The following is a 25,230-nucleotide window of genomic DNA, read 5'->3' as shown; positions in this document are numbered from 1 at the left end:
GTCTGCCATAAGGGCTGAGATTGTATTCTGATATAGTGTCCTAATGAAACTTTTGAAGATCCCAGTGTTTCCTTCCAACTGTGTGGAGTTAGAATAAATTCAAATAACAGTATCATGGTGAGTTGTGCAGTGCAACCGAGGCCACCAAGACCCTCACAGCAGCTTTGAGGTTCCAGTCTTTGCAACAGAGCTGGTGCAGACGTGAACATCGTCAGTCTACATAAACTTTATTACATTCATCAGTATATCAAATCAATTTTGTTGCTTGGACTTTGGCACATAAGTGGGGATTCTTTATGCTAATTTCACTAAGCTCTGGACTCTGACTCGAACGGGTGGATTTATTTTATCATTCTGTTTTACAATTTCTCGAATGCTCAAAGTCTGTTGCCTTACTCAACTTCTAATGATCTTCAGGTGGTGAACAAACCCTGATATTAGTCTGTAAGATACATTGATTAACTTGGGAATTTACTTCACCCTATATGTTGGTGAGATGTCCAGGGCCAGAAGCAGATGCTCTCTCCACCATACTTCACCTCTGAGATGATGCCCTCTGCCCTTTTTATACCTTATGTTATCCACATAACATGTGGCAAACTTCAGGCTTGCATTGGGATTTTTTTTTTTGTGTAGAGAGCAGTTGCTTCATCTGTGATGCTCCATGCAACCATCTACTATGATGTGTGTTGGGTTGACTTATGTACAAAGATTTCAGCCAGCTGCGATGATTCCTTTAAGCCTTTAGCTGCTGCTCCACATTTTTCTTTATTTATTTTTTTACTTCACTGATTATTCTGCTTTGAGCTGTTGGAGTCATCTTAGCTGGATGCCCACTTCTAGGCAGAGTGGCCACAGAACAAACATTTATAGACTGACTGTGGACTGATGCATATCTAAACTCTTTTAAATTACTCTCTGAACCTTTCCAGCTTTGTGCGAATATTTTTTTTTCAAAAGTCAAAGTAGCTCAAACATGACACCCATAAAAACAAGAAAACACGAATACTGCAGAATATATGGAAATTGAATAAACATGATTTTTGATTATTTTAAAGTAAAATATAAACATGGATGAGCATCTGTTCTGCATTGCTTATTCTGTACAATACAAGTTTTCACATCGGCAAACATGAACAGATAATGTCTGTGGAAGGCTCAATCAATCAATTTGGATTCGTATAGCCCATATTCTCAAATCACATTTAGTCTCATAGGGCTTAACAAGGTGTGACATGTTCACTCAGAAACATTGTAGCTGATTAGCAAGTCCTCCAAGGGTCCAGAAGCCCCAACAATCATATTTGATTCAAAACAATAATTTCCACCGTCTTTTGAGCTGTGTTTTAAACAGAAGTGGCTCAGTCTGCACCCATTAGCATTACCGACAGTCCCTCAATGCACAACTTCGGAAGATATCAGCTGACATTTAGGTTAACAACAAGGTGTAAATTATCTCATTTAGAGTCGAATATGAATATATATCTGATTCTGCTCTAACAAAGATGAACCCCTGAGCCTCCAAAGGACTTTCAAGGACTCAACTACTTCACCCAGTAGGCATATTGTATATCAAGCAGTCTTATTGTAATTCCTGACTAATATTAGTCCATGATCAACCACCACCACGATCATGATCCACCACCAAAATCACACATATCAGATGTTTTTTATAATTCCATTTGCTTGGCTAACATTTTTCATTTGGGAGAAGAAAATGTCTGAGAACAGACATATTTTGTTGAATCATCGCTCCCATACAGGTATCAGATTAACCCTTTGGAATCCTGTTAATAACTACAGATTCAAAGTCCATGATTCCTCTAACAGGTAATGACATCAGCCTTTTATTATGGACACAGCTTTATTTTCGCTCTGTGCTTCCTCCATATTTAAGTGTTCAGATGTTAATAAGGTTGGATCAAGAGGCTGTCTCATAGACAAATGCAGTTTATGATACCTCTGTGTCTTCTACTAAAATAAAACCTCAAAACTAATAATGTTCAGGTCTGGAAACTTCAATAATAACTGAGTTCATGTAAACAGTGTTATGAATTATACAAAGACCAAAGTCAGTAGAGAATCCCTGATGTGACTGTTTTCTGTTTCCACATGTACTACTGCAGCAATGCAAACAGATCATGCTCACATATTGATGTGTGCCATTATGGTTTTATGCAGATCAATTGTATTTATATGTTTTGGATGTCACACATTGTAAGAAGAATTGTCACATCTATAGAATGAGATACATACATCAATCATATGCCACACACAAAGCCAAGTACCTTTTTGATCAGTATATATTGTTTTAAAGAGTTTCTTGACAGTAAGGAAAGTGATTGGATTATTATCGTTTTCGAAGATTTCCTTTTATTAAAGCTTCTACGAGGAACTTTTAAAAACACAGTTGTTTGCAGGATGCACAGCAATGAGTTAATTTATCATAATTCTCATTCTGATCTCATCCATCTAGTTTATTACAGCCGTGGAGTTGGCAAGGAACAGACTCAGGAGCGCTGTTCTGTACGGTTTAGCCTTTGGCCTAGTATGTAGCCTAGCACCTACCCGGCTCGTTTCCTTTCCTTTCGCCTAAACATACTTTTTCCCGCCTGACTGTCATAAAACGTTGCCCAAACCTGAAGGGTCACTATCTCGGCGACAGACAAAGTTTAAAAGTACTAATTTGATTGATGAAAAATGTAATACAATAATTCTCTCTGAAATGTATCAGTGTACACAATGTGTGGTGTAAACTGTCCAGCCTTCAGAAGAGGAGTTATCCCATACATTGGGGTGCATATGTTCTTCTCTTAAGTGGGGACCAGAATCAGCTTGTTTAGGGAATCAACAAGTTGGATAAATATTAAGCAACTAGGGCCAAAATATTGAAATTTAAATGTTTTATACATATCATGTGTATAGGGTGCATGGTCGCCCCTTGTGGCTTTTAATCAAATCTAGGTGTATACATCAAATCAATTTTTACTTGATATTTGCCCCATTTCATGATGCTAAAAGCTATGAAATCAAGTTGGCACTTTGTAACCATATATTCAGTCTTCTACCTTATATGGTTACAACTGGGTTGCAAAATTACGGGAATATTCAAAGTGGGAAACTTTCCATGGGAATATACTGGAATTAACGGGAATTGTGTGGGTAATTTATACTAACTGTATTTACCTTGTCTTATACAGATATAAATTTTAACATTTTGTTTTGTCAAAGGCTGATTTGAGCCCTGAGGAAACTTTGAGCACTTGACGATATGCTCCTGGATCTTTGTGTCATTCTCAACATAGGTCTTTGCACAGTATTTGCAAATGTACACAGCCTTTCCTTCTACATTGGCTGGGGTGAAATGTCTTCACACATGAGATAGTTCACGTGGAAGTGTTCTGTAGAATAAGCTTAGAAAAAAAGCTTGTAAAAAAAACACTAACGCAATGCAAGAGATATAAACAGTTGGCCAAACAATTGGAATCGTCTTAAAAAATATTCATAATTGATGGATAAATGAATAGAAATAGGATAAATGGACATATGAATAATCCTCAATCAGCATGTTTATATTTCCCCCAGTTATATCATCAAAACTTACCTGACTATTCCTGCACGCTCCAGCAGGCCTCAATAGCCCTGCACAGATAATTCCCAGCAGGATGCAACGTGCAGCGTGTGCTGCACTCCATATGTCTTTAGAATAATTATGTTTTTATTGCGCAGCGTTTAATTTGCGAATATTTTTTTTTTCAAAAGTCCCAAAATTCCCAAGCTCAATATTCCCATGGAAAGTTTCCATAAATTGTCCGCCCTTTGCAACCCTAATTACAACATGCGTTCGGGCACCTCTCACTTCCTCATAACTGTATGTCTGGGCAGTCAACTAAATATAAAGATAAGCGTCCAAGACTCTTTTATTAGCAGGATGGGGGGACCTTAATGCACTCAGAACAATGGGAAGTTCACCAGCCTGGCAATTAATGGTCAGCGAGGGAAATTTCAGGTGCTTTTAGTCGTTGTCACAGATGGTGGATGTGAAAAATGGTGAGGTAGGGGCATTGACAGCTCCATTCAAATGGCTTATGAAACAGAGGCATCTAATTACTGCACTACTCTCTCAACGCCCACCTTCCCCTGCCACAGCTACTGCTAGCAAGGATGAATACAGTGGGAGTTATAACAGCTTTGCATATAGTGAGAAAGCAGTCAGTCAACAAATTACTGTTCTCTGCACAGAGAGGCAACACCTCTGAGTGCTTTCTCTTTGGCTTGCCAGGAAGAGGCAGTGGTAAATGCCATTATCCTACAACATCAACACAATGTCACTTGAAAAGCAATTCATTAATATAATAAATCATAATTTCCCCATTAAGTTTAACTGCAAAAAAAGAAAAAAAAAAAGGAGATGAGTCCACAGCCGCTTGAACAGCTATGTGAAGCTCTTCTTATTTTAAGGATTGCATTGTGCGGAGGTCGCATCTGAAATCCAATTGCGTCACAGTGGTGTGACCAGGCTGTCCCATTTCAAAGGCTCCTTCAATTGTATCCTTCCATCCATTCAGAAACAAATGCTCCAGAAGGAGGATCCTTCCAGGCACAACCTATCCCAACATTCATTGCTCTTCAGTTACAAACCATTTTTCAAAGGGTAATGCAGCCGGCAAGCAACGAGATGTCTAATGCTTGAATATCAGCTTTCACATTAAAAGTTACTTGTTGTGTCCAGTTTCAGTTATGTTGCTAAGTAACAGCATAAGGGCGAGACGAGCTGGTGAGGTCGAACATGGAAAGCCTCTGTAGACTAGACCTGAGTTTGATCTTCTAGGTCACAGCCTGCGAAGAAGTTGGTCTGCGTAGGCCGAGTCAACCGTAGACCAAAGGATGTAGCCCCTGAATTGAGACACTGCTACAGTGGTACACATTTTAGTTTTGCATGTTGGCATGCTACCATTTACTTATCAGAGGTAAACTCAAACATTATGATACAACACTGTGATGGGTGCTTTGTGTTTGTTGCAGTTCTGTTCTTACTCTTCAGAAAAGACAGATTTGATCCTCATGCTCTCAGTGTCCTTGAACACTCTAAGCAGTCCGTCAAATGCCTTTAACTCATAGTAGCTTCTGTCTTGCTGCTCTCCCTTATTGATTAAGAGCTGCTGAAGTGTGTGTCCTTCAGCAGGTTCATCTCTGAAGAGGGTTTTCTGAAACTTTGTTCGAGTGACCGCAGCTGCCTCGGTCACCTCCATGACCAAAGATCAGTCCTGGAGGTTCCAGACTTCTTCCATTTCATGATGTGATTGAGTATAAAGAATAACAAAATAGGTGGTGTATGAAAGAGCCAAACCAGTTCAAGCGTCATACGTAAAATATGGACAGATTCATTTTAGAACAATTGTAGCTCCATTGCTGCTGTCAGATTATGTGGCTCAGAGAAACAGAGATTTGTGCAAAAATCCCTGTTTTATTAGTCGAGCTGAATCAACAAGCGATATTTTAGTCCTGTTGCCATTACACAAGCGGTGATGGACTGCATTCATAGTTGGAATCATTGATTGTTACAGGGGCGGCAGATAAACAACATGTGTCACTATATTGATAGATAAATAGCGATGTTTTGCATTTGGAAACCTATTTAAAACCTGCAGGTTTAATGGAGAAGCTAGAAGATATGGCTCCTGTACCTAAAAGGTACAAGGGTTCACTAACTTCTTAAATAAGTAAGAAAAATTATACAAAAAGGTCTATAATTGTATAAAGTTTGTGGGTATTTGCAATCAGGGTGTTAACTACATTGCTGGTTCTAAAGCAGTGGAAGGATATTTAAACTAACGGATGCATGTAGTGGAACTAATGGGATCCACTACACATGTGGACGGTTTGATACAAGTGAGAGTTTGAGAAACTGTTAACAAAATTACCAGGTGGAACTGAACAACTCTACTGGAAGTTTGAATAAATAAAAATATAGGGATGTCTCTGTTGTTAGCATTAACAATCAGGTCAGAATAGATTTAGATGGCAATTTTTTTAACCTAATAATAATAATAATAACAATAACAACCATTTTAATCTGTGGTTTGGTTTCCAGCAACACTTAAGAAAAATATATTTTCTTGTACTGTATTTTTTATTTCTTTGCTGAAACGAGCTGCCTGTTTTCCACATTTCAAACAGCCACTTGATTCATTGTTATCGCAAAAATAAACAATAATTATAGGATATTTTTATAAAAGCAAGATATCTGGCAGAAAGGAATTTGCCTCTTAGTCTCTTCTCCTGTTACTCCATTTGTCTGAATGCTTTTATCAATTCAGGCTTCCAGAAGGTTTGCATTTTGTAATGTTATCGTAACACCACAATGATGTTTTAATTTGTGGTCTGCAGTAACTCTTTATGTTGAGAGTACTTCCCACCTCTAGACTGCCTCCTGTATCCTGGAGATTGTGTTCGTTATATTTGTACTTTTTCAGCCGTGTGAGCTGGTGGATAAGAAGACACAGGTGAATCTGCTGGTGAGTCGGAGCGAGGTTGGACTCGGAGAGGGAGTGGATTAATGTTGTCTTAAGATAAAACCTCACCCGCCAACATACTTAATTTAAATCCAAAAGAAGGCCTGTCTATAAAATAGCTTCTGTTTGATCTCTTTAAAAGTAGGAGCTACTGTCTCTGGGAGGTTTATTCATTAAGATGGACATGTATTGCTTCAGGTTATAAGAAGCTCAAGGTTGTGGATAAGAATGTAGAAAGCCCAGAGGGATGGCTGAAGAAGAACAAATTGTGTATTTCAAAAGCTAATTTGACTGAAGTGAGTACTGCCTGCAGTTAATACTGCCTGTCCTTGTTCTGTCTTATTCCAGTGCATGTAATGAATATTATTCCTTTAGTTTATTGAATTTTAACATCCTCAAATGTCACTAATGCATAACCTTCAACACATTTTGTTTGAAGATTTATTTCAAAAGCTCCAAGGATGACTTTTTGAATCCTTACGAATATTTTGTAAAATAGCATGAAATTGTCCACAAGACAATTCATAAATACAAAAAAGAAAATCCGATTATGATCAGGGGGCACAACACATCATTTGCCATCACTGACAAGAATCACAACAACTGTCGAGAACAGGTGTGGAATATCAAACGGTCGCAGAGGAATAAACAGCAAAGAGCACTGCAATAAGTAATCAGGCTTTTCTCTCTTATACCTGCAATGAAAAAAACTGACGTATGTTTGATACCAGGGTCATCATCATCATCATCATCATCATCATCATCATCATCATCATCATCATTATCATCACTATAGAGTAAGGCTAACCAACGGTTCTCACCCTGTGCTTCTTCTTCTTTGGGTCTTGCTTCATGCTGGATCATCAATTTTCTGAATCTCAATGCTCTGTTCTCATCAAGCCTGGACACCAATCAGAGGCTGCATGCATGAATCTTAATTTTCATGAATCATCACATAGACGTCTCACATAAAGTGATTGTTTGACTATATTTTTAAACTACAAAAATACGGACACTAAGGTATATTTATACAAACTCTGATTACAGACTTACATCCCTGTTATTTCTTGTAGCATTATGCCCTGTGCATGTATCAGTAAAAAGTTGAGCAAAAACAAAAGCAACAGAAACTGGAGCATACAGAGGCTGCACTATAAAATCCTTCTGAGAAGTTTGGGCACAAATCTTTTTGTGTGTAGGGGTGAGAGGAATAAAGAGGCGAAGAATGACAGCACATGTAATCTGACTATAACCACCCTCTGCCATCTAATAGGTATTAGAGTCTTCCATCCCCACTGACAACATTGAGATGTATGCCTATAATTGAATGCACTCAACAAAAAGAATGCTCTCTCTCCACTCCTTTGATCTGCTTAGAATAATGAATATGTCAATATGTTTCAGAAAAATAAGATAAAGATAACTTTTCGTATGGTTGCTTACTCGAAAATGTCTCTTGGGCAACATCTGTTTGACATGACACAACTTACGAGACCTGAACATTTTGTATTGTTTGGAGTGTCTCAAATGTATTTTAAGTACATGTGAGCGATGCATGTCGGAGCCTACAGGTGGATGCTGGGGTGGTGGAGGAGCGGAAGCAACTGGCAGCAATACTGACACAGCAGCGGGGCAAGCAAAGGGAGTGATGGGACATTTCCTCTGCTTGTATAGACCGGCTAATAAGGCGTGTATTATAGCCGATTGTGGAGAGTGAGGTATGTCACATGGTGTATGTCACATGATTGGAGCAGCGCAGCTTGAGTTGGCTGCCTGAACTAGCTCGAAGGCATCGCTCCATTAATGTCAAGGCCTTCAAATATAAGATGTTCATATATATAATGTACAATGTAAAATATAATAGAGTACATATTCATTCATTCCTATAGCCTGCAAACACAAAATAACCCCTGACCCAAACCCATCTGTCTCTCTCTCTCGCTCCCCAGACCCTTCTATGTTCCCGGGGGCCTGGTGTGAGGACAAGCCCCACCTGCCATGCCCTCAACCCTAAGTCTGTAGTCTTCAGTTGTTGTCTATATTCCCTTTTTGCCTTTATTATTATTTATTTGTTTTGCTTTGTCTCCATTTTTTTGCCATCTCTTTTGAGGTTATTGTCACTTGTTGGCATGTCTTGTATATACATATCTTGTATATGTATGTCTTATAAATATACCTGTCCTATCACCAGTCTTGAACTATTATAAATGCACCATTAAAATGTATTCATTAATTCCTCAAAAGATTATAATCAGTTGTTTCCTGAGGGGCCAAAAATAAATGCCCTCATAATTGTCCACCTTGCACTAACATCAGCACTTAACTGAGCAAAGGGGAGACATTGGGTGGCTGCAGTGTTTCCATGGGTCTTGAGGGTACAATGCTGACATGCCGAGAAATCCAGTCATTTCTGTGTTGTTTGTGTTAAACATCATTGACGCACACCTCTTCGCTGTGAGGAGGAGGGGAAGGGGGCGGGGGGGGGGGGGGGGGTCATCTTCAAACAATCTGGGGCCCATCACATCAGCAGAACCCTGGTGTGGAGGGGATGTTTCCTGGGACTCTCATTATATGAATGGGCCAGACAGAGGGAGCTCATTACTGCCATGATGAGGAAGACAACTCTGGGCTCCTATAAATAGCTATTTAAAAATAGCCATGGACTACAGTTATGACAAGGAGTCTCAGGGAGGCATTTGCTATAATGCAGCTTGATAAGCTTAAAGGGTGACAGGCAGACACCTACTGTCATCTGCTCCCACATGAACCAACAATCTCCAAGGTGAACAAGTGCATATACGCTTTTAAGTTTTACAGATGAATCACACTAGCCCCACAGTAGAGAGTCGCCTTTGGTTCAGGAAATTGTGAAAAACACTTAGTGGTTTAAAATCGTCCTATTCCTGCTTTACTCAACAGTGTATGACATCAGCCGGTGCCAGAAATAAGCATTTAAATGAGGGTGAATAGTGTTGTCAGTTTCTAAGCAACACGCACACACTCACACACACACACAAAAACACACACACACACACACACACACACACACACACACACACTCACACACACCTGCGTCATTTCCTACACACAAAGGGTCCGGGAGCTTTCACTCCAGCTCGCTCAGCCAATTGCGCACAGAGGAGGCTCCGCTGTAGAGACCTGCGGGAGTTTTCCCAGTGAAGACAGCGCGGGCACGCTTTTGTTGTTCCTGGAATAAAAGACAACGGGACAGAGAGACCAGTGAGTTAACCAGTGCCAGATAAAAATGCGCGCATCACTTGGGGGACAGTTTGTTTTCGGCTGATGCAGCGTGTGCAGCGTGGGTCACATCAGCGCCGTTACGCGCACGGATCTCCGGTCACCTGTTGAGGTTTCCCGACAGGCGGTGAGCTGTTGCACGCGTTGCTTTCAAACGGCCGAATCGACTCGAAAGGGGAATTAACCAAATGCCTGACCCGTCCTCCGGTCTGTATGATGCACTGTCCCCTCGTTATGTTGCAGGATGAGCGCTGATCTGGAGCGCGCGTCGCTCAACACACCCCTGAACTCGGGTGGCTCAGGCGGCCGTGCGCTCTCGGCGAACGTCCGGCGGCTCCACAACGCTCTGAACCTGCTGCTCAGCGACGTGGAGCGGGAGCACTTCATTCACTGTCTCAATGTGTACCACGCCAAGCGCAACGTCTTCGACCTGGTTCAAACTCTCAAAGTGATTCTCAGCACGCCCGGCAAACGACAGCTGCTGCCCATGCTGCGCCTTGTCATCCCGCGGTCCGACCAGCTGCTGTTCGACCAGTACACGTCCGAGGGACTCTACCTGAAGACAGACCTGCTCCCCAGCAACGGCAGCGCGGAGAGCTTTGGAGACGAGGGTGACTCAGCTCTGCAAAACTATGTGAGTTCCATCCAGGAGCAGCCCCTCACCATGGGCTGCCCGGACGGGTTCAGCGCCGCGGCGGAGCTCTCAGCATCCTTGGCCCCGCAGTTCCTCGAGGGCTCCTTTGGAGATGTGCGCCAGGTGACCCTGACGCGCTCCCGGAGCCACGAGGGTCTGGGCTTTAGCATTCGTGGAGGGTCGGAGCACGGCGTCGGGATCTACGTGTCCCTAGTGGAACCTGGCTCATCGGCCGAGAGAGAAGGACTGAGGATCGGGGACCAGATCGTGACCGTGAACGACATGATGTTCAGCAATGTCTCTCACATAGACGCGGTGAAGGTAGGGCTTCATATGTGCCCGTGAGTGAGTTGTTGCTGTAATCTTATAGTTTATATCTAAAAAGGCTACACGATATAATCTCCATGAGGGGAAGAATCCGATCAGAGTGCGTGAGCCTGTTAGATTTTACGCATGCGTTCCGGTTGTAAACACTGTATGCTTCAGGCACAGAGAACGTTACTACAAAGGAAATGAAGTGCTGCCCTACAAACAGCGCTGCTTTCTCCTACTGCAAACGCCTCTAGTCCAGCTAGATCCCTTTTATTCATTATTCTACACCACTTGGCCGTGGCTTAATGTTCTATGACTGCTGGCGCCATGAGCCAAGATGAACCCTTAAGTTCACTATGTCGCTTTTTCTTACAACAAAACCCCCAAATGTTGTTTCCCTTTTTCATGCCATAGAATCAGGGATCCCATGAGATTTACAGTCCACTTTTCATTATTCTTTGATTAATCAATTTAGTGTTAAGTTTAGTGTCAACCCCCAAGTACCACTTCTGATGTTGTTGCTTTGCCAACAGGCCAAAAGCCAAAGTTATATAATATATATCCTCACATCTGTGAAGCTGGAACCAGCAAAGGCTTTGGGCTTTTTCCCCAAATGACTACAGCGATAAATTGTTTATCAAAACTTTGAATTTTCTTTGCTTAGCTAGTTTAAGTCATTTTTGCTATAATGATACTAATCAACAATCATAATGTATAATGAGATTAATTTAAAAGGAGCAAAATAGGGATTTTCCAACTGCTGAGGAAACTTGAATGAACAGACAGCCTGCAAGATAAAGGTTATTACATTACATTTGGCTGACGCTTTTGTCCAAAGCGACTTACAATTAGTACACTCAACATTCACGTTCAGTATCTTGCCAAGGATACTTCGGAATGCAGATGGGAGAGAGTGGGGTTTGACCTGGCAACCTTCTTGTTGAAGAACCATCACTCTAACCACTAGGCCACACCGCCCCCCTTATATTATAGTCAGTAGCCTTTTTCCACATTCTGTACTGGAAGTGCAGTATTACATGTGGGGGGGGGGGGTCTCATATACAATTAAAGGGTCAGTTGAACCAAATTGAGTGAGCTTTAATTTCATATAATTTTGATTTGTCCGCAAGCTATATCTTCTCTCTTGCTGGCCTCTTATCTCTGCCTCCACCCGGTTGATAGAATTCCATTTGTGCTGCACATAGCATTGAAAAATGGCATTTAATTACAGCAATTAGTCTTTCCACAGACAATGTCCCAGTAACTGTGATTACTTGTGAGAAAACTTTTAAAATAGAGATAAAGCCTCGGTAGAAAGTGCACATCTCAAAGCTTAGGCAAATCAAATGGAGAGAGAAAGTAGGTTTTTTACATGGGGACCCACTAGCCCCAGATTCCATACAGTTTTCATGTCAACACGATCAGATCCTGTAGTGCGTCAGATTTTTGCTGTGACAGTAAAAGGGTTTGGTCTCTTGGTCATCGTGTCTTAGGTCTGAGGTTAATTTAAAGGGATAGGCCACAGAAAAAGGAAAATTCACTCCTTATCTAACCCCTACGCTGGTGGAGGGATGGGTGAAGTGTTTACGTTTTATTTTGCCCTTGTGTAAGAGTTGAATTTGGATGTTGGGGCTTTCGTACACAGGACCAATATGGAGGCATTTTTTTCTGTGTTTTTTTTACGATTGAAAAATTTATCACTAGTTACCCAAATTGTATTGGATTTGCCTGCAACCCTGTTTATCCTGAAACTCCAAATGTGTTTTGTGGACTCCAATGCTTCAGCCATGCCTCCATTGGCAAATAACAGGTGTGAAAGGCCCCTCGGATATTTCCTGGACCATGCACCAAAATGTAGTCAGACCAAAAAAGGTGGTTTTGGACCAGATCAAACTCAACCATGGTTTGGCTCGTTTGTAGTGTAAAACCCCCTTTTTTTTAAGTTGGACCAATAGCAGGAAGTTGAGACAGCATGAAATAATAGAAGAAGAAAAGGAAGAAGAAGGAGCCTACAGGTTTCCTTGTTTGGACAAGTCTTTGCGTCCGAAGATATGATGTTTAAACAACAAGGACATTCATTTTGCTGGCAGTAATAACCAGTGGTATTACAGAGGCAACAATACAACAAAGTGAAGTGGTTCATTCATTTACTCCATTCAAATGGAAAGAGTAGTTTCTATGTAATACACTTATTAATTATATAAATAATATATAGGAAATGTATTAAAAAAAAGTCAGGGAATACAGTAGAAAAACTTACGACACAGCAACATCCAAAGCATGTCTTCAAACCAATTGTTTCTAGTTTTGATATAAATGATGCCAAATTGGATGTGAAGTTTAGTTCCTTTTTTTATTGTAAAATTAATGTTGTACAACAGCACTATCACTGTATTCTTGAGAGATGAGAGTGGGTCACCCACTAACTAGAAGCTCGGCTGTTTGATCCCGATTTACCCCATTCTGGTCCTGAAGTGTCCTTGGGCAAGGCACTGAAACGCAAATTGACCCTGATGCCTGTTTGGAAGTAGAAGAGAAAGTCCTGCACACGCACTGCATAAAAATGTTTGTGAATGGGTGAATGTAAACTATCCTGTTAAACACTGAGTGGTCATCGAAACTAGAAAAGTGAATAGTGGCAGTCTACAGACAATGAAATCCCAACATTTATTTACAATCTCTTGCTTTAATTTTGTGCATAAAGAATCTGAGTGTGGACGTTAAATGTAATTTACATTAAGCCTGTGACTAAAACCTCTGCTTCACCTCAGATCTGTGTCAAGAGAAGAAATACATTAATACATGAAGCAAACAGAAATGTGATGAGACATCCTGTTGTATCCTCTAGTTCTGCCATATTTTCAAGAAGAATTATGCCAAATAGTCACATAACAGTAGCGGATTGAAATGTACATGAATTCAATTTTATTAATTTAGAATCGTTCTGGAAATTTGTTATGTATTTAAATGTGTAGTACATTTGGATGGAAACCTGGCAAATGTGTAACTTGTACACAACATATTACTTGTGCTTTATCAGGCCCGCGGTAAATAATGTTTATAAAGATCTTACTGAACAGATTAGACAAAGGTCTCAAGAAGCAAATAAATCTGATCCTCAGTTGTTTAACAATATCCCTGATGATGTTCTGTTTTATTGTCCCAGACATTAATGTTTTATTTCCTGCATGCATTTGTCTGTCTGACTGCAGGACTTTTTTATGACCTTGCAAGCTTTTATCCCTGAGCCAGACTTTAATATACTCCACCTACAGCAATTTCCAAACAGAAACAACACTTTTGCGGAGGCTGAATAGCTCAAGCCTTGGGCAGATTCTTATTTTGGAGCAAATAAAGAGGCTTTTCACCTGCCTATACAGGGATAGAATTAGTCCAACATGGGGGGGAGAAAATAGCTTAACAGCTCTTTTTATTTGATGATGTGTTACAGCTTATTTTGTTCAGCCTATCAGATAAATGGGAACGTCTGGATATTTGTGACCTCTGATCCAGGCCTTAACTCCAGGTTCAGCACACTTCACAACCAGAGGACACTCAACCGACCTTAGAGATGGGAATTACGACGCTCTGAAGGCTGGACCTTATGTCTCTGGTCCTTTATTAGAGCCACCACTCTCTTTCTTATTGGCTGGAGACTGAATTTAAACCGATTGACTGAGTGATGAAATTATATCATTGCTTGGATTTTGTTGCCAAAAAGCAAGACCAATCAGCAGCGCAGTGTCAGTGTATGACCTCTAACTACTGAAACGGATTAAACAACATGATTACACATGGCAATGAGTGAGCTATGGAGATTGCCCTGCATGTTTTTTAGAACTCCAGCTAGAAAAATTCCCTAATTCCCCTTGCTTCCAGTCCTAATGCTAAGCTAGGTCCACTCTGTTGATGTTGATATCACACTCAGAAAGAGAGCACATGTTTTATTTCTCCAAATGTGTGAAAATGTGAAAACGACAACCTGATTTAGGGTGATGTAAACTGTTTATTTTCTCATTGACAAATTAAGACAATATTGTCGAGTCTTATTGCATACAATAATCTATGTTTACTGCTTATCTATAATTAATAGTTCCTCTGGGACGAGTGTGCTGCTCCTTTAATATTCAGATGTAAACACTGCTAATATTTCTAGCTCCTGCTCAAGGCGGGGGCTCTCGCCCTGTCTTCATCACTGCTCCCACCACGTGCCAAGTGATTCATTACAGTTCTTAATGAAGCTGCTTACGTGTAAGCTTGCTGCACCAGGGGCCTAAGCTTGTCTGGCACGTGACTTCAAAGGTGTTGAGCAGCAGGGTGGTAAAGGCCAGAGAGGTAGCTGCTTACACAGAGGACCTCATTTGGGAAGATAAATGTATTTATCCTAGATTTTGTCAGGCAATTCTGCACTTTATAAATTAATGCGCTGACTTGCCCCTGAACACAGCAAGAAAAGTTAGACTTTATTTAAAGTGGCGTATCAGGATAGCTCAATATTTTGGAAAGTTAAAATTAGAGAGTTATGTTAATGTCTTGATATTTATCAAATGGGTTCGGATGAATTCAATGATGGTGACACAATGTTGGGTTAACTAGGTCCTCTTTCTTTCTATTTGTCACAAGTTTGAAAATGCCATGGTGGCCCCTCCCCTTCTGCAATACGTAAAATAGCAAGTAGAAAAATATGAATCAATACACATCAATACAATACTCTGTTTAAGATAAAAGATATATAAAAAAGTAAAGTAAAACGTAAAATGCAAAATGTATGAGCAGGGATATTGTTTTCACCCCCTGTCTGTGGATGGATTAAAATTTGTTACAACTAATAAGCAGCAACATAACAAAAACAATTAACAGAAACAATTAACAGAAACAATTAACAAAAACAATTAACAAAAACACTGAAAGGTCTGAAACTCGACCAGACCTCAGACTGTTCTGTTACACAACTGTTACACAGAATTAACACAAAGATAAGATGGCCCTGAGGGTCGACACACAACAACATTTCACAAACGGCAGACTTCATTTCATACATAACAGACCTTATCAAAACAGAATGCAACGCACAGTCACATACACACACAGGCACAGTTGATTTACACAATCCATTTCTAGCTCACTAAAAAGGGACTTGAGAGGAGTGAAAGAAGAATCTGACTACACAATACATTTTTGTTTATCCTGTCTTATAATGTATTTTTCCTGGAAACAAGCAGCAGATGGATTTTCTACCTAATACGAACATAAAACTGTGACTAAAAATATCCAGTTTATTAGCAGGGTCATGCCTCAGTAACAAAGCGCCTCTTGGGTCGTCTGAATGTTGGGACTGAAATAGGTTTGAGATTTCACTCATCACAACTGTTGGCCATCAAATGGACCTGTGGAACATCTACCTAAACCTGCTGTGTGAAACAAGTATTTAATAAAGAGAGAAATGATCTGAAACGGGTTCGGGTAGAAATTAACCTGACTGGAGAGTGAACGCCAACACTGGCAGTTGTAATATTTACTATAAACTCATGCATGGAAAGTCAAAGAGAGTAGTTCCAAAGATAATTTGTTAAAATGCTCAAAAGACTTGTTTATAAAATTATTAATTAAATTTCCCGCAACAATAACACATTCTGTTGTGTCACTGCAGACAACTATGTTGCTGCAGATAAACAGAAAATCATAATATTCTTCATAATATAGTATCTGTCAATCAAATTCCCATAGTACAATTTGTAATTTAACCTCATCCATTTCTAAAAGTGGCTGCTATTGTTACAAAACGTGGTAGGCTAGCACACAATCACAGCAGATAGTGAACGTGCTTGGATCCCTTTTCCTGTTATTTGGTTTATTTACCTGGTTTATTTACTTAGTTTATTTACCTGGTTTGTTTGAAGCAAAACACAAAAAAAGCACAAACAGACCCATGTCTGCTTGAGGTCTTCAATTTGTTTAAGTCCTTTAGTCTATTGTCTACTGGAAAGTACTCTTTACCATGGCCAGAATGGTCAGAGATCTGTCTACGCCCTTGCTTGCCTCACACATGCCCTTTCTTCTTCTCTTACCCTTCTCTTCACTTCCTCGCTCCATTTCTTCTTTATCACTCTCACCAGCCTTCTCACTTCCCTTGCCGAAAGTTTTTGTTGTGTATTCCTTTTAGATACTCTGACAGAATATTAACCCTGGAGACTGCACAGGGGAATGTGCGTCAACACAATCCATCCTCACTGCTTCACATTTGAAACTGGAGTATATATTCATGGGACATTCAGTGATGTTTGAGCTGCAGAGAGAGCATCGATCTGTGTCTATTTATATGTGTGAAATTAGGATTCTGGGAGCTGAGGCCCACTGTGTCCCCCACTGAAGCTCAGCAGCCAATAATGAATAAAATAAAAAAAGTCGGGAGAAGCACTGGGGTGTTTCACAAAAAAACTGTGAGAATTCAATCTATTAAAGTAGTTTGATTGTTTAAGAAATCAGTCTGAATGGACTTAGAGGATTAGTTTTCTCTAAAGTTGGTCTTTTTAAACATTTAAAGTTATATCTGTTAATGTAGACTTCGGAGATTTTCACTTTGTTAGACCACTGCTAACAAAACCAGTGTTGGAAACCCTCAGAATAAGGGCCAGGCCAGCAAACCAGGCACAACTCATTTTCTTTTTCATAATAATCATTTTAAGTGTTTAGTGTTACTAAACAGAATGTGGGAAAATTATGTAAAACAAACAACACTGCTTTGTGTGAATTCATTTTTTCTGCCATTCATCTTGATTTATTTTGTTTCTGATCCACTGCTTGGAGGAGTGCACATATAGTTGCTGCTTACTGGCTTACTTACCTCACAGAGCGTCATACACAATGTCTGATGATGACATTTACATAATGTGGACAAGTGCATTGTATTGTTTTCACTTAGTCTTAAGCTTAGGCTGCTGATTTGTATCAAATGAAATGAAACAGACACATCTGCTCTAAAGATCACGTGTAATTTGTACTCTTACCTACTAACATACACATATCTAGTCCTGCGCTTTATTTTCTTGAACGAGCTGCCAAACAGTCACTGGGGAGAGTTTAATATACATAATATAATATAAGTGCTACTGCAGCACATTAGATAACACATTCATATATTTGTATAGCTCTTCTGTCCATTAGACACTGGTGCTGCCCTCATTCTTCAGCATCCCTGCCAAGAATGTGCAAGACACCAGTTTGTTGATACTGTCCGTTATCCCTGATATGATAATAACGCTGCTGAAATTCAATGAAAAACAACCGTCTCATTTGGCTGAGACAAAAAGGATCCATCAATTATCGACTTCATTATTCTTTTGTTGATATACTGATATACCACACCAAGCTGTTGACACGAAATAGTTTAATCTCACAACATTTTCTTCTTTTTTGATTGCCCGCCTGTTTACTCTACCTATAGTGCTTATACTGTATCTATATCATGAGCCTCTCTTTACCTTATTAACAGATTTAGTAAATGTTCCAACTTGTAAATAATGAAAATTAATAAAAATTCTAGTTGAACCCAGATGTAATGGCTACAATGCTTCAATATTAATACACAGTGTTTTTGATGAACTATGAAAAAAGGGGTAGGCCTAGAATTCACTTCTTCTTTCTTCTTCTCGGACATGATTTATATATTTTTTTTTTTCATTTGTTGATAGGGATTACATATCTGCTCTACCTTTTTCTCACTTTGTTATATAGATTTTTTTAATTTAAAAATAATAATCCAACCTAAACCTTGTTATATTACATGACCAACTCTGCAATTATACAAGTTATATGCTCTCTGATGTTTAAAAAGTCCAATTGCTGGAGCGACTGTGTGTAGTATCATAATAACACGGCACAGATACTGTTCTCTAAAAAATACAGAGACAAACGTTATGTTAAGCTGCCTTTATCAGGTGCATTTCACTTGGGCAGTCTGCAGGGACTATTTCCTCTGATGACCCTTTGACCACTTCACTCTTCCTCGACAGCACAGGCGAGGTCCTGTGAGATGTGTTGTCATTTTGAATAAACGCTGGCACAGGTACAATACAACAGAACATCCATGTTAAATGGCCGTTGAAACATCACGCTAATACTGTTGTGAAAATCAGCATGCCTCGCAGACATAACGTGGTACAGATGTTTGTGGGATTTCATGCCAGCCATCTCCTTGAAGCTGATCCTCGAGAGGTAGAGATGCATTGGGCATTTGGCAAGAAATACTGGTGGGAAGGGGAACATGGGATTTACAGCTTTTAATGAATTAACAGGCATTCACATCCGTTTTAATAAAAGACCCCTGACTACATGAGCATAACAGAAAAAGCCAAGGATATAACCTCATCTGAAATGAATTTATTTTTACACTGTGCACCAGCTCATGGATGCAAGCAGGGTATTGTTTTCGCCTTTGTGTGTCACGTGTGTGTGTTTTCAGAGTAACACAACAATGCATTGATGGATTTTCACTAAATCTCCAGATGATGAACAGTTGGAGTTACTTAGTTAAAGATCAATTTCAACAATAATATGAACAGAATAACACATTTTCTATGATATACTGCAAATAATAGAAAGACAATATAAAAAGTATATTGTTCAGAAAATGATTCACTATCATTTATGACATTCAGAATTATGTCATTGAATTCAGAAAATCACAAAAAAAAAGCTTTTATTTGTTATATTTCTGCATCCTGTAGGACTATAGACATGACCTGAAGCTCATAAAGATCAAATACTTATTCTGATCATAGGATTTTTGTCATCCTGTTGTCACTATGAAGTTTAAGATCCATTTATTCATCCCAAACACATGCACAGACATGCAAAGGCACACTCATGCAGGTAGGGAAATTACTCAATCTACAGTTTATTTAGATCATCCGTCATCATCATAAAAGATGTCAGGATGAATTAATTATGAAACTGCAACATTAGATTATCAAAAAGTTAGCATTGCCTGATTGGGGTATAACAGACGTGCAGGATATATGGTAAATGGTTTTGAATTTATATAGCGCTTTTCTAGTCTTGATGACCAGGCAAAGCTCTTTACAGTACAGTTTTACATTCACCCCTTTACACACACATTCATACAGTGCATCTATTCGCAGCACTTTGTTATTCTATGGGGGGCAATTCAGGGTTCAGTATCTTGCCCAAGGACACTTCGGCATGCAGATGGGTCAGACTGGGGATCGAACTGCCGACCTTCAGGTTGGAGGACGACCACTCTACTCTTCAGCCACAGCCGCCCACCTGATGCTTTTCATTGAGACATTTATTCCTTTTTCACTTGTTACCCTATGTGTTGTGAATAAGGTATTTAGGCAGCAATATAGCCAAGTGCACATCCCAGTGCATCAAACAGATGTGTAAATCTGTTTGATTTTATTTTTAAACAATGACTGCTTCATTCTCAATGTGTGTGGGGGAAAAAAGGGATTACGTAATCACAACCAAATAACTCCATCAAGCACATTAGTCCTTCAACAAGCCCCCCCGCCCCACTCTCTGCTTCAGGTTAGTCCGTGGTGATTCGAGCTGCGAGAAGTATTTCAGTAGGTGTGGTTATCTTTTGTTGTCAACTTGATAGAGCCAAAGTGACATGACCGCTTGTTGGTAGGACAAACCTCGCTGGCTGCTCGGCTCCCGTGGCTTCTTCTCCCTGTCAAAACTCCACTGCTGGATGCTGCTGTTGTCAAGGGTCCTTGAACGCAGCTCTCCATTTTTCAAAGCACATATTCTAGGTAACAGGCGTCAGTGTGTGGGAGAAGCAAATGGGAATCGGCTCCCTGATGTGGAGGAGCAGCCTGACATGTAGCTACAGTGAAGCAGAGAGCAGAACTGCATGTGTGTGTGTATGTGTGTGTGTTTGTGTGTGTGTAAGAGAAAGATTAAGAGACAGACTTTAGATGTGTGGATGTGAATACAAGTTTGGGTTTGTCCAATAAATGTTTGTTTACATGCATTTGCATATGCATGCGTTCATGAATTTGTTGTGTTTACACAGGCACAGTAAATACTACATGTGTTATTTTTTTCTGTGGGTGTGTGCTATTTTTTTAACATTTGCTTTAATTTAGTCTTACATTCTGTGTCTTTGTTAGTTTACAATCATACAATCGTATTAACCACACCTAGTTCTTAATTGACAAAATATCTGTCCATTTTAATCTCTTCTTTGCCGAAAAGATTTGTTCAAGGACTCTGAGGAAGAAGTCAAATCAGTAACATGTATTAATATGACATTAATGTGATAAAGAGGGAGAAGGGGAAAGAGAAGCTCTGTGTGTCATGTGTCCCCCCCCGAAATTCTAGACCTATAGAAGCATTACTAAGAGCAGGTCTAAGACAAGCCTGGAACAGTTCTAACTATAAGGTTTATCATAAAGGAAGGTTTTAAACCTACTCTTAAACATACAGATGGTGTCTGCCTCCCGAACTGAAAGTGGAAGATGATGTCACAGGAGAGGAGCTTGATAGCCGAAAGTCCTGGATCCTACTTTACTTTTAGAGACTTCAGGGACGACAAGTATACTAAGTGCAGTGCTCTATACTGGGTTGATGTGATACTATGAGCTCTTTTAGTTATGATGGTGCCATAATATTAGGGGCCTTGTAGGTGAGGATTCTAAATTCAACAGGAGCTCAGTGTAGTGAAGTTAATATGGGATAAGTTTGATCTCTCTCCCTGGTTCTTGTTAGTTCATTCTGGACGAGTTGCAGAGTCTTGAAAGACCCCCTGCTGTAGCATGATAATAGAGAATTACAATAATCAAGTCCAGAGGTAATGGCAGTCACTGTACTGTCGAATGATATTGGTCTCATCATCGTCTTATCTTAGTCATGAAAATAAGGTTGTTGACACATTTACTTTGAATTAAGATTATTTTCACTGCTTTGGGGTAGAATTAGTTTTTCCGCCTGAAACAGTCAGTTGCATCCACTCACGCTGAGGTCACTTTCAGTCCACATGGAATGCATTTTCATACACCTAGTAGTCCATCATTTTTGTTGTGTTTTGTGTACACACTTACATCTTCATCCTAAAGATAGAGAGACAGAGGCAGTGCTACTGTGCCATGTAAACACCTCTTTAGGCTGTTTCCACGGCCCAATGGAGTTCCAGGCTCCCCTGAAGTCTCTGTTCTCAGGTTCAGATCTGTCAGGGTGGAGTCTGATGTTGTTGCTGACTGAAGGTTTATTACAAGTATATCAACACTGCTACAAGTGCAGTATTCACACAGAACTACTTATTAGGGAAAAGGGAGGATATGTTGATGTTTATGTAATGTAGTGGCAAGAGAAGTCCAACTGAGAACATCAGTGAATAAGAAATAAAGGATTAAGCAGTGATCTAGAGAGAAAGCTATGGATCTTCTTTTTTTTAATATACTAACTACTAGGAATATTTGACCTAACCTTACCCTGCCCGTCAAGTTTGTTCAGTGATTCGTTATATTAAGATAATCTTTATGGTTCAGGTTAGGGTTAGGGTTAGGGTTCAAATGGGCAGAAAAGGGAACTATATTCTTGCATGTGGAAATTTTGCGGAAGATGCACAAATTCATCTTCACCTCAAATCAGCAGTAATAAATGCAAACTTACCATAAATGATTTAATAAAATAGAAATAACAGTGAGATGATACTTTTGTACCAGCTCTTGCTCATGCTTCAGTGGTAATCACATAGCTGCTAAATGTAGCTGGAGGTAATTGCAAGCAGCCAGCAGAGAGAGAGAGAGAGAGAGAGAGAGAGAGAGAGAGATCGGGTGCAGTAACTGTGACAAATGAACAAGTAAAGGAAAGCAGCAGGCACAGGAGATTTGAGGTGACAGTCTATTTAACTCAATATACTTCTGCCACAAACACACACACACACACACACATACACAAACAAACACAAACAAGCATACAAACAAACTCAGCAGAAAAACAAAATGATCATGGCTTTAGAGCTCTCAGGAATGTATGTAGTCCTATATACTGTATATAGCTAATGGTGCATGGGCACCCACCCCCCCCACACACACACATGTTAGCTCTATTTACCACTGTACTGTATGTGAAAGTCAATACACAACTTTACTGTTTGCTTCCCTCTTTGCTACTGTACAATAGATGTTCTGCTTCTCGACACCAGTGACTGTATGTAGAGATGAATCTCACATTCTGCCATCATTTGAAGTCAGTCCAGTAGGGAGTAGTGGAGCCCCCAGTAGTGGAGCCGCTGACATATCACAATCTGTCACACTACATTTTTATAACATAAATAACTATTTTAAAACAGACTTATCAATCAATCAATCAGTTTTTATTATAGCCCATATTCACAAATCAAAATTTGTCTCATAGAATTTATCAGTAACACTTGGAAGAAACTACCAAACAAAGCCTCCATCTGCTCACTTGGAAAGGTCAGGTTTCGTCAGAAAGTGTCCTGAAAGAAAATCTGTTGGAAATAAATGTGTAACAGCAGATACATACATAACAAGATCATCTGCATACATGTTGATGTTTTATTTAAGGTGTATTCAGTAGGAATATATTTTCATTTTAAAGAGAGTTCTATATATCCTGGTGATGATTACAACTGTAAGTGACTTTAGCATAAGCTGCTCTGAGAGTGAAGCAACAGTACATTCACATTGAAGGGCCCTCGAAGTGGCTCCTGTAGACTAGCTGTCTACCGCCAATGTCTGCATTGGCCTCTTGTCCCGGACATCACCTCTCCTCTAATATAAAAATAAACCCATCTACCACCTCCGTCTTAGCAACAATTCCCTCCCTCCCTCTCGTCTTCCGCCTACCCATCCGGCTCCACGCAAAACCCACTGAGAGCTCCTCTTCCACCCACTCCATCCTGGCTCGAGCACCTTGGGGAAGCAAATATAGCCCAAATAGCCAAAAATGCTCGAGTGTCGCTGCTTTCTGAGGGTTACAGGGCTGACCTTTTCCTCGCTCTATCTCTGAATGGCTCGGAGCATGCAGAAATGTTGGGCCCAGAATAGAAAGCAGCTACTTCTGCCTCATCCTCTAATTCACTTATGTGATACAACACTGAACAAAGTGAATCAACGTGCCTGCAGAGACTTCCTTTATAGTGCTGCAATCTCATTTTTTAGTGAAGCTATAGTTGCAGACTACCATCACTCTCTTTGTTTTATCTAGGTCGCTCTTTTCATCAGCGTCCGTTGAGTAGCCTGATACTTTAATGTCATCAGGGCCATAATTTGGTAAAGGAGACATAGACTGCTCTGTGTGCCCTCAAACGTTTTTTTTAGGCTACACTTCTGTTTAAAAATAAATGTCATAAGTTGAACGTCTTCAAAAGAGCAACACTTAGAAAGTATGTGCTGTTGTAATGAATAAACTGTTGTATACCATGACAGACTCTGTATGTCACTAGGGCTGCAACTAACAACGTTTCTGATATTCGATTAGTCATCGATTATTGAAACGATTGATTGACTAATCGGATTATGAATGACACAAATTCTCAATTGCTCTTATTTAGCCAACAGCTTTTAAATTTAGCTTGAGGTTTTTCGAGGCATGTGATGACAGAAAATAAAGCCAATAAAGATCGATACTTTATTCAAAAAAAAAATCTTTTAATAAACTTCGCTGCATATTAGGGTACTGTTGACACAAGAAAAGCAAAGAAAAATCAAGTTTTTGTCCATTTAAAACCAAGGACAGGCAAAGTGCTAATAAAAAAAAAAAAAAAATTAAGTATCAATTTTTCCTGTTAACAAAAAGGTAAGGGACAGAATCAGCAATAAAAACAAACGAGACTACAGTCTTCTTAAGACTGCATTATGGTAATTAAAAAATACATTTGTCAGGCAATAGGATAACGTTATGCTGTTAAACTCGTTAAAAAAAAATTTAAACAATATGTTTGTAATGGATTCTAGAATCCTGCGCATAGGTATATACCTTAATAGCAAGCTTGCTAACATGCTATCTTACCGAGGCGAGTCTGCGTCGTGTACGTTACGATGTCATACGTGCCTCCTCCTCAAATGCTCGTGTCCTGCTTCCATGGAGAGCAGGTCCGCTCTACAGATATTGCACATATTTTTTTTTCGAACCATGTTTAGGGTGAAATTCTCCCGTACTATTGACTTCCTGGTACGCGATGCTGTTGCAACGGGGGTTTGGTTAAAGGTAAATAAACACTTTGAATGCCATGTATCTGTGAACTTATGTTATAGATCAGACCACAGCCTTTTCTAACCATGACCAGAAAAGCAATTAACTAATAAAATCGTAGCCAAGAAGAAGACATGGAAAACAAAAATGGGCTGTTTGCTTAGTCGGTGGTAATGCTGGTTGTAGCTTTCTTTCTTAAACTATTAAACTGACCTGCAGCAATTGAGCAAATAAAGACCTGCTGCTGGACCCCAGCAGAACCTGCTGAAGCACAAAGAGATGCTCACCGGATTATTTCAAGTTCAGTGAAGCTCGGCTCAGTTT

General features: G+C 39.8%; 1 protein-coding gene across 1 annotated transcript in view; it reads left to right on the top strand.

The window, feature by feature from the left end:
- Window positions 1–9,665: 9,665 nt before the first annotated feature.
- The window catches only part of whrnb (whirlin b), a 97,267-nt gene continuing 81,702 nt past the window's right edge, over window positions 9,666–25,230 (top strand). The window contains 1 exon segment of the mRNA XM_062381156.1: window positions 9,666–10,728. Coding sequence (XP_062237140.1) covers window positions 10,018–10,728 — 711 coding nt within the window. The 5' untranslated portion in view covers window positions 9,666–10,017.

This window comes from Platichthys flesus, chromosome 3, assembly GCF_949316205.1.
Source record: "Platichthys flesus chromosome 3, fPlaFle2.1, whole genome shotgun sequence".
NCBI lineage: Eukaryota > Metazoa > Chordata > Actinopteri > Pleuronectiformes > Pleuronectidae > Platichthys > Platichthys flesus.
This window is presented reverse-complemented; position numbering and strand designations above follow the sequence as displayed.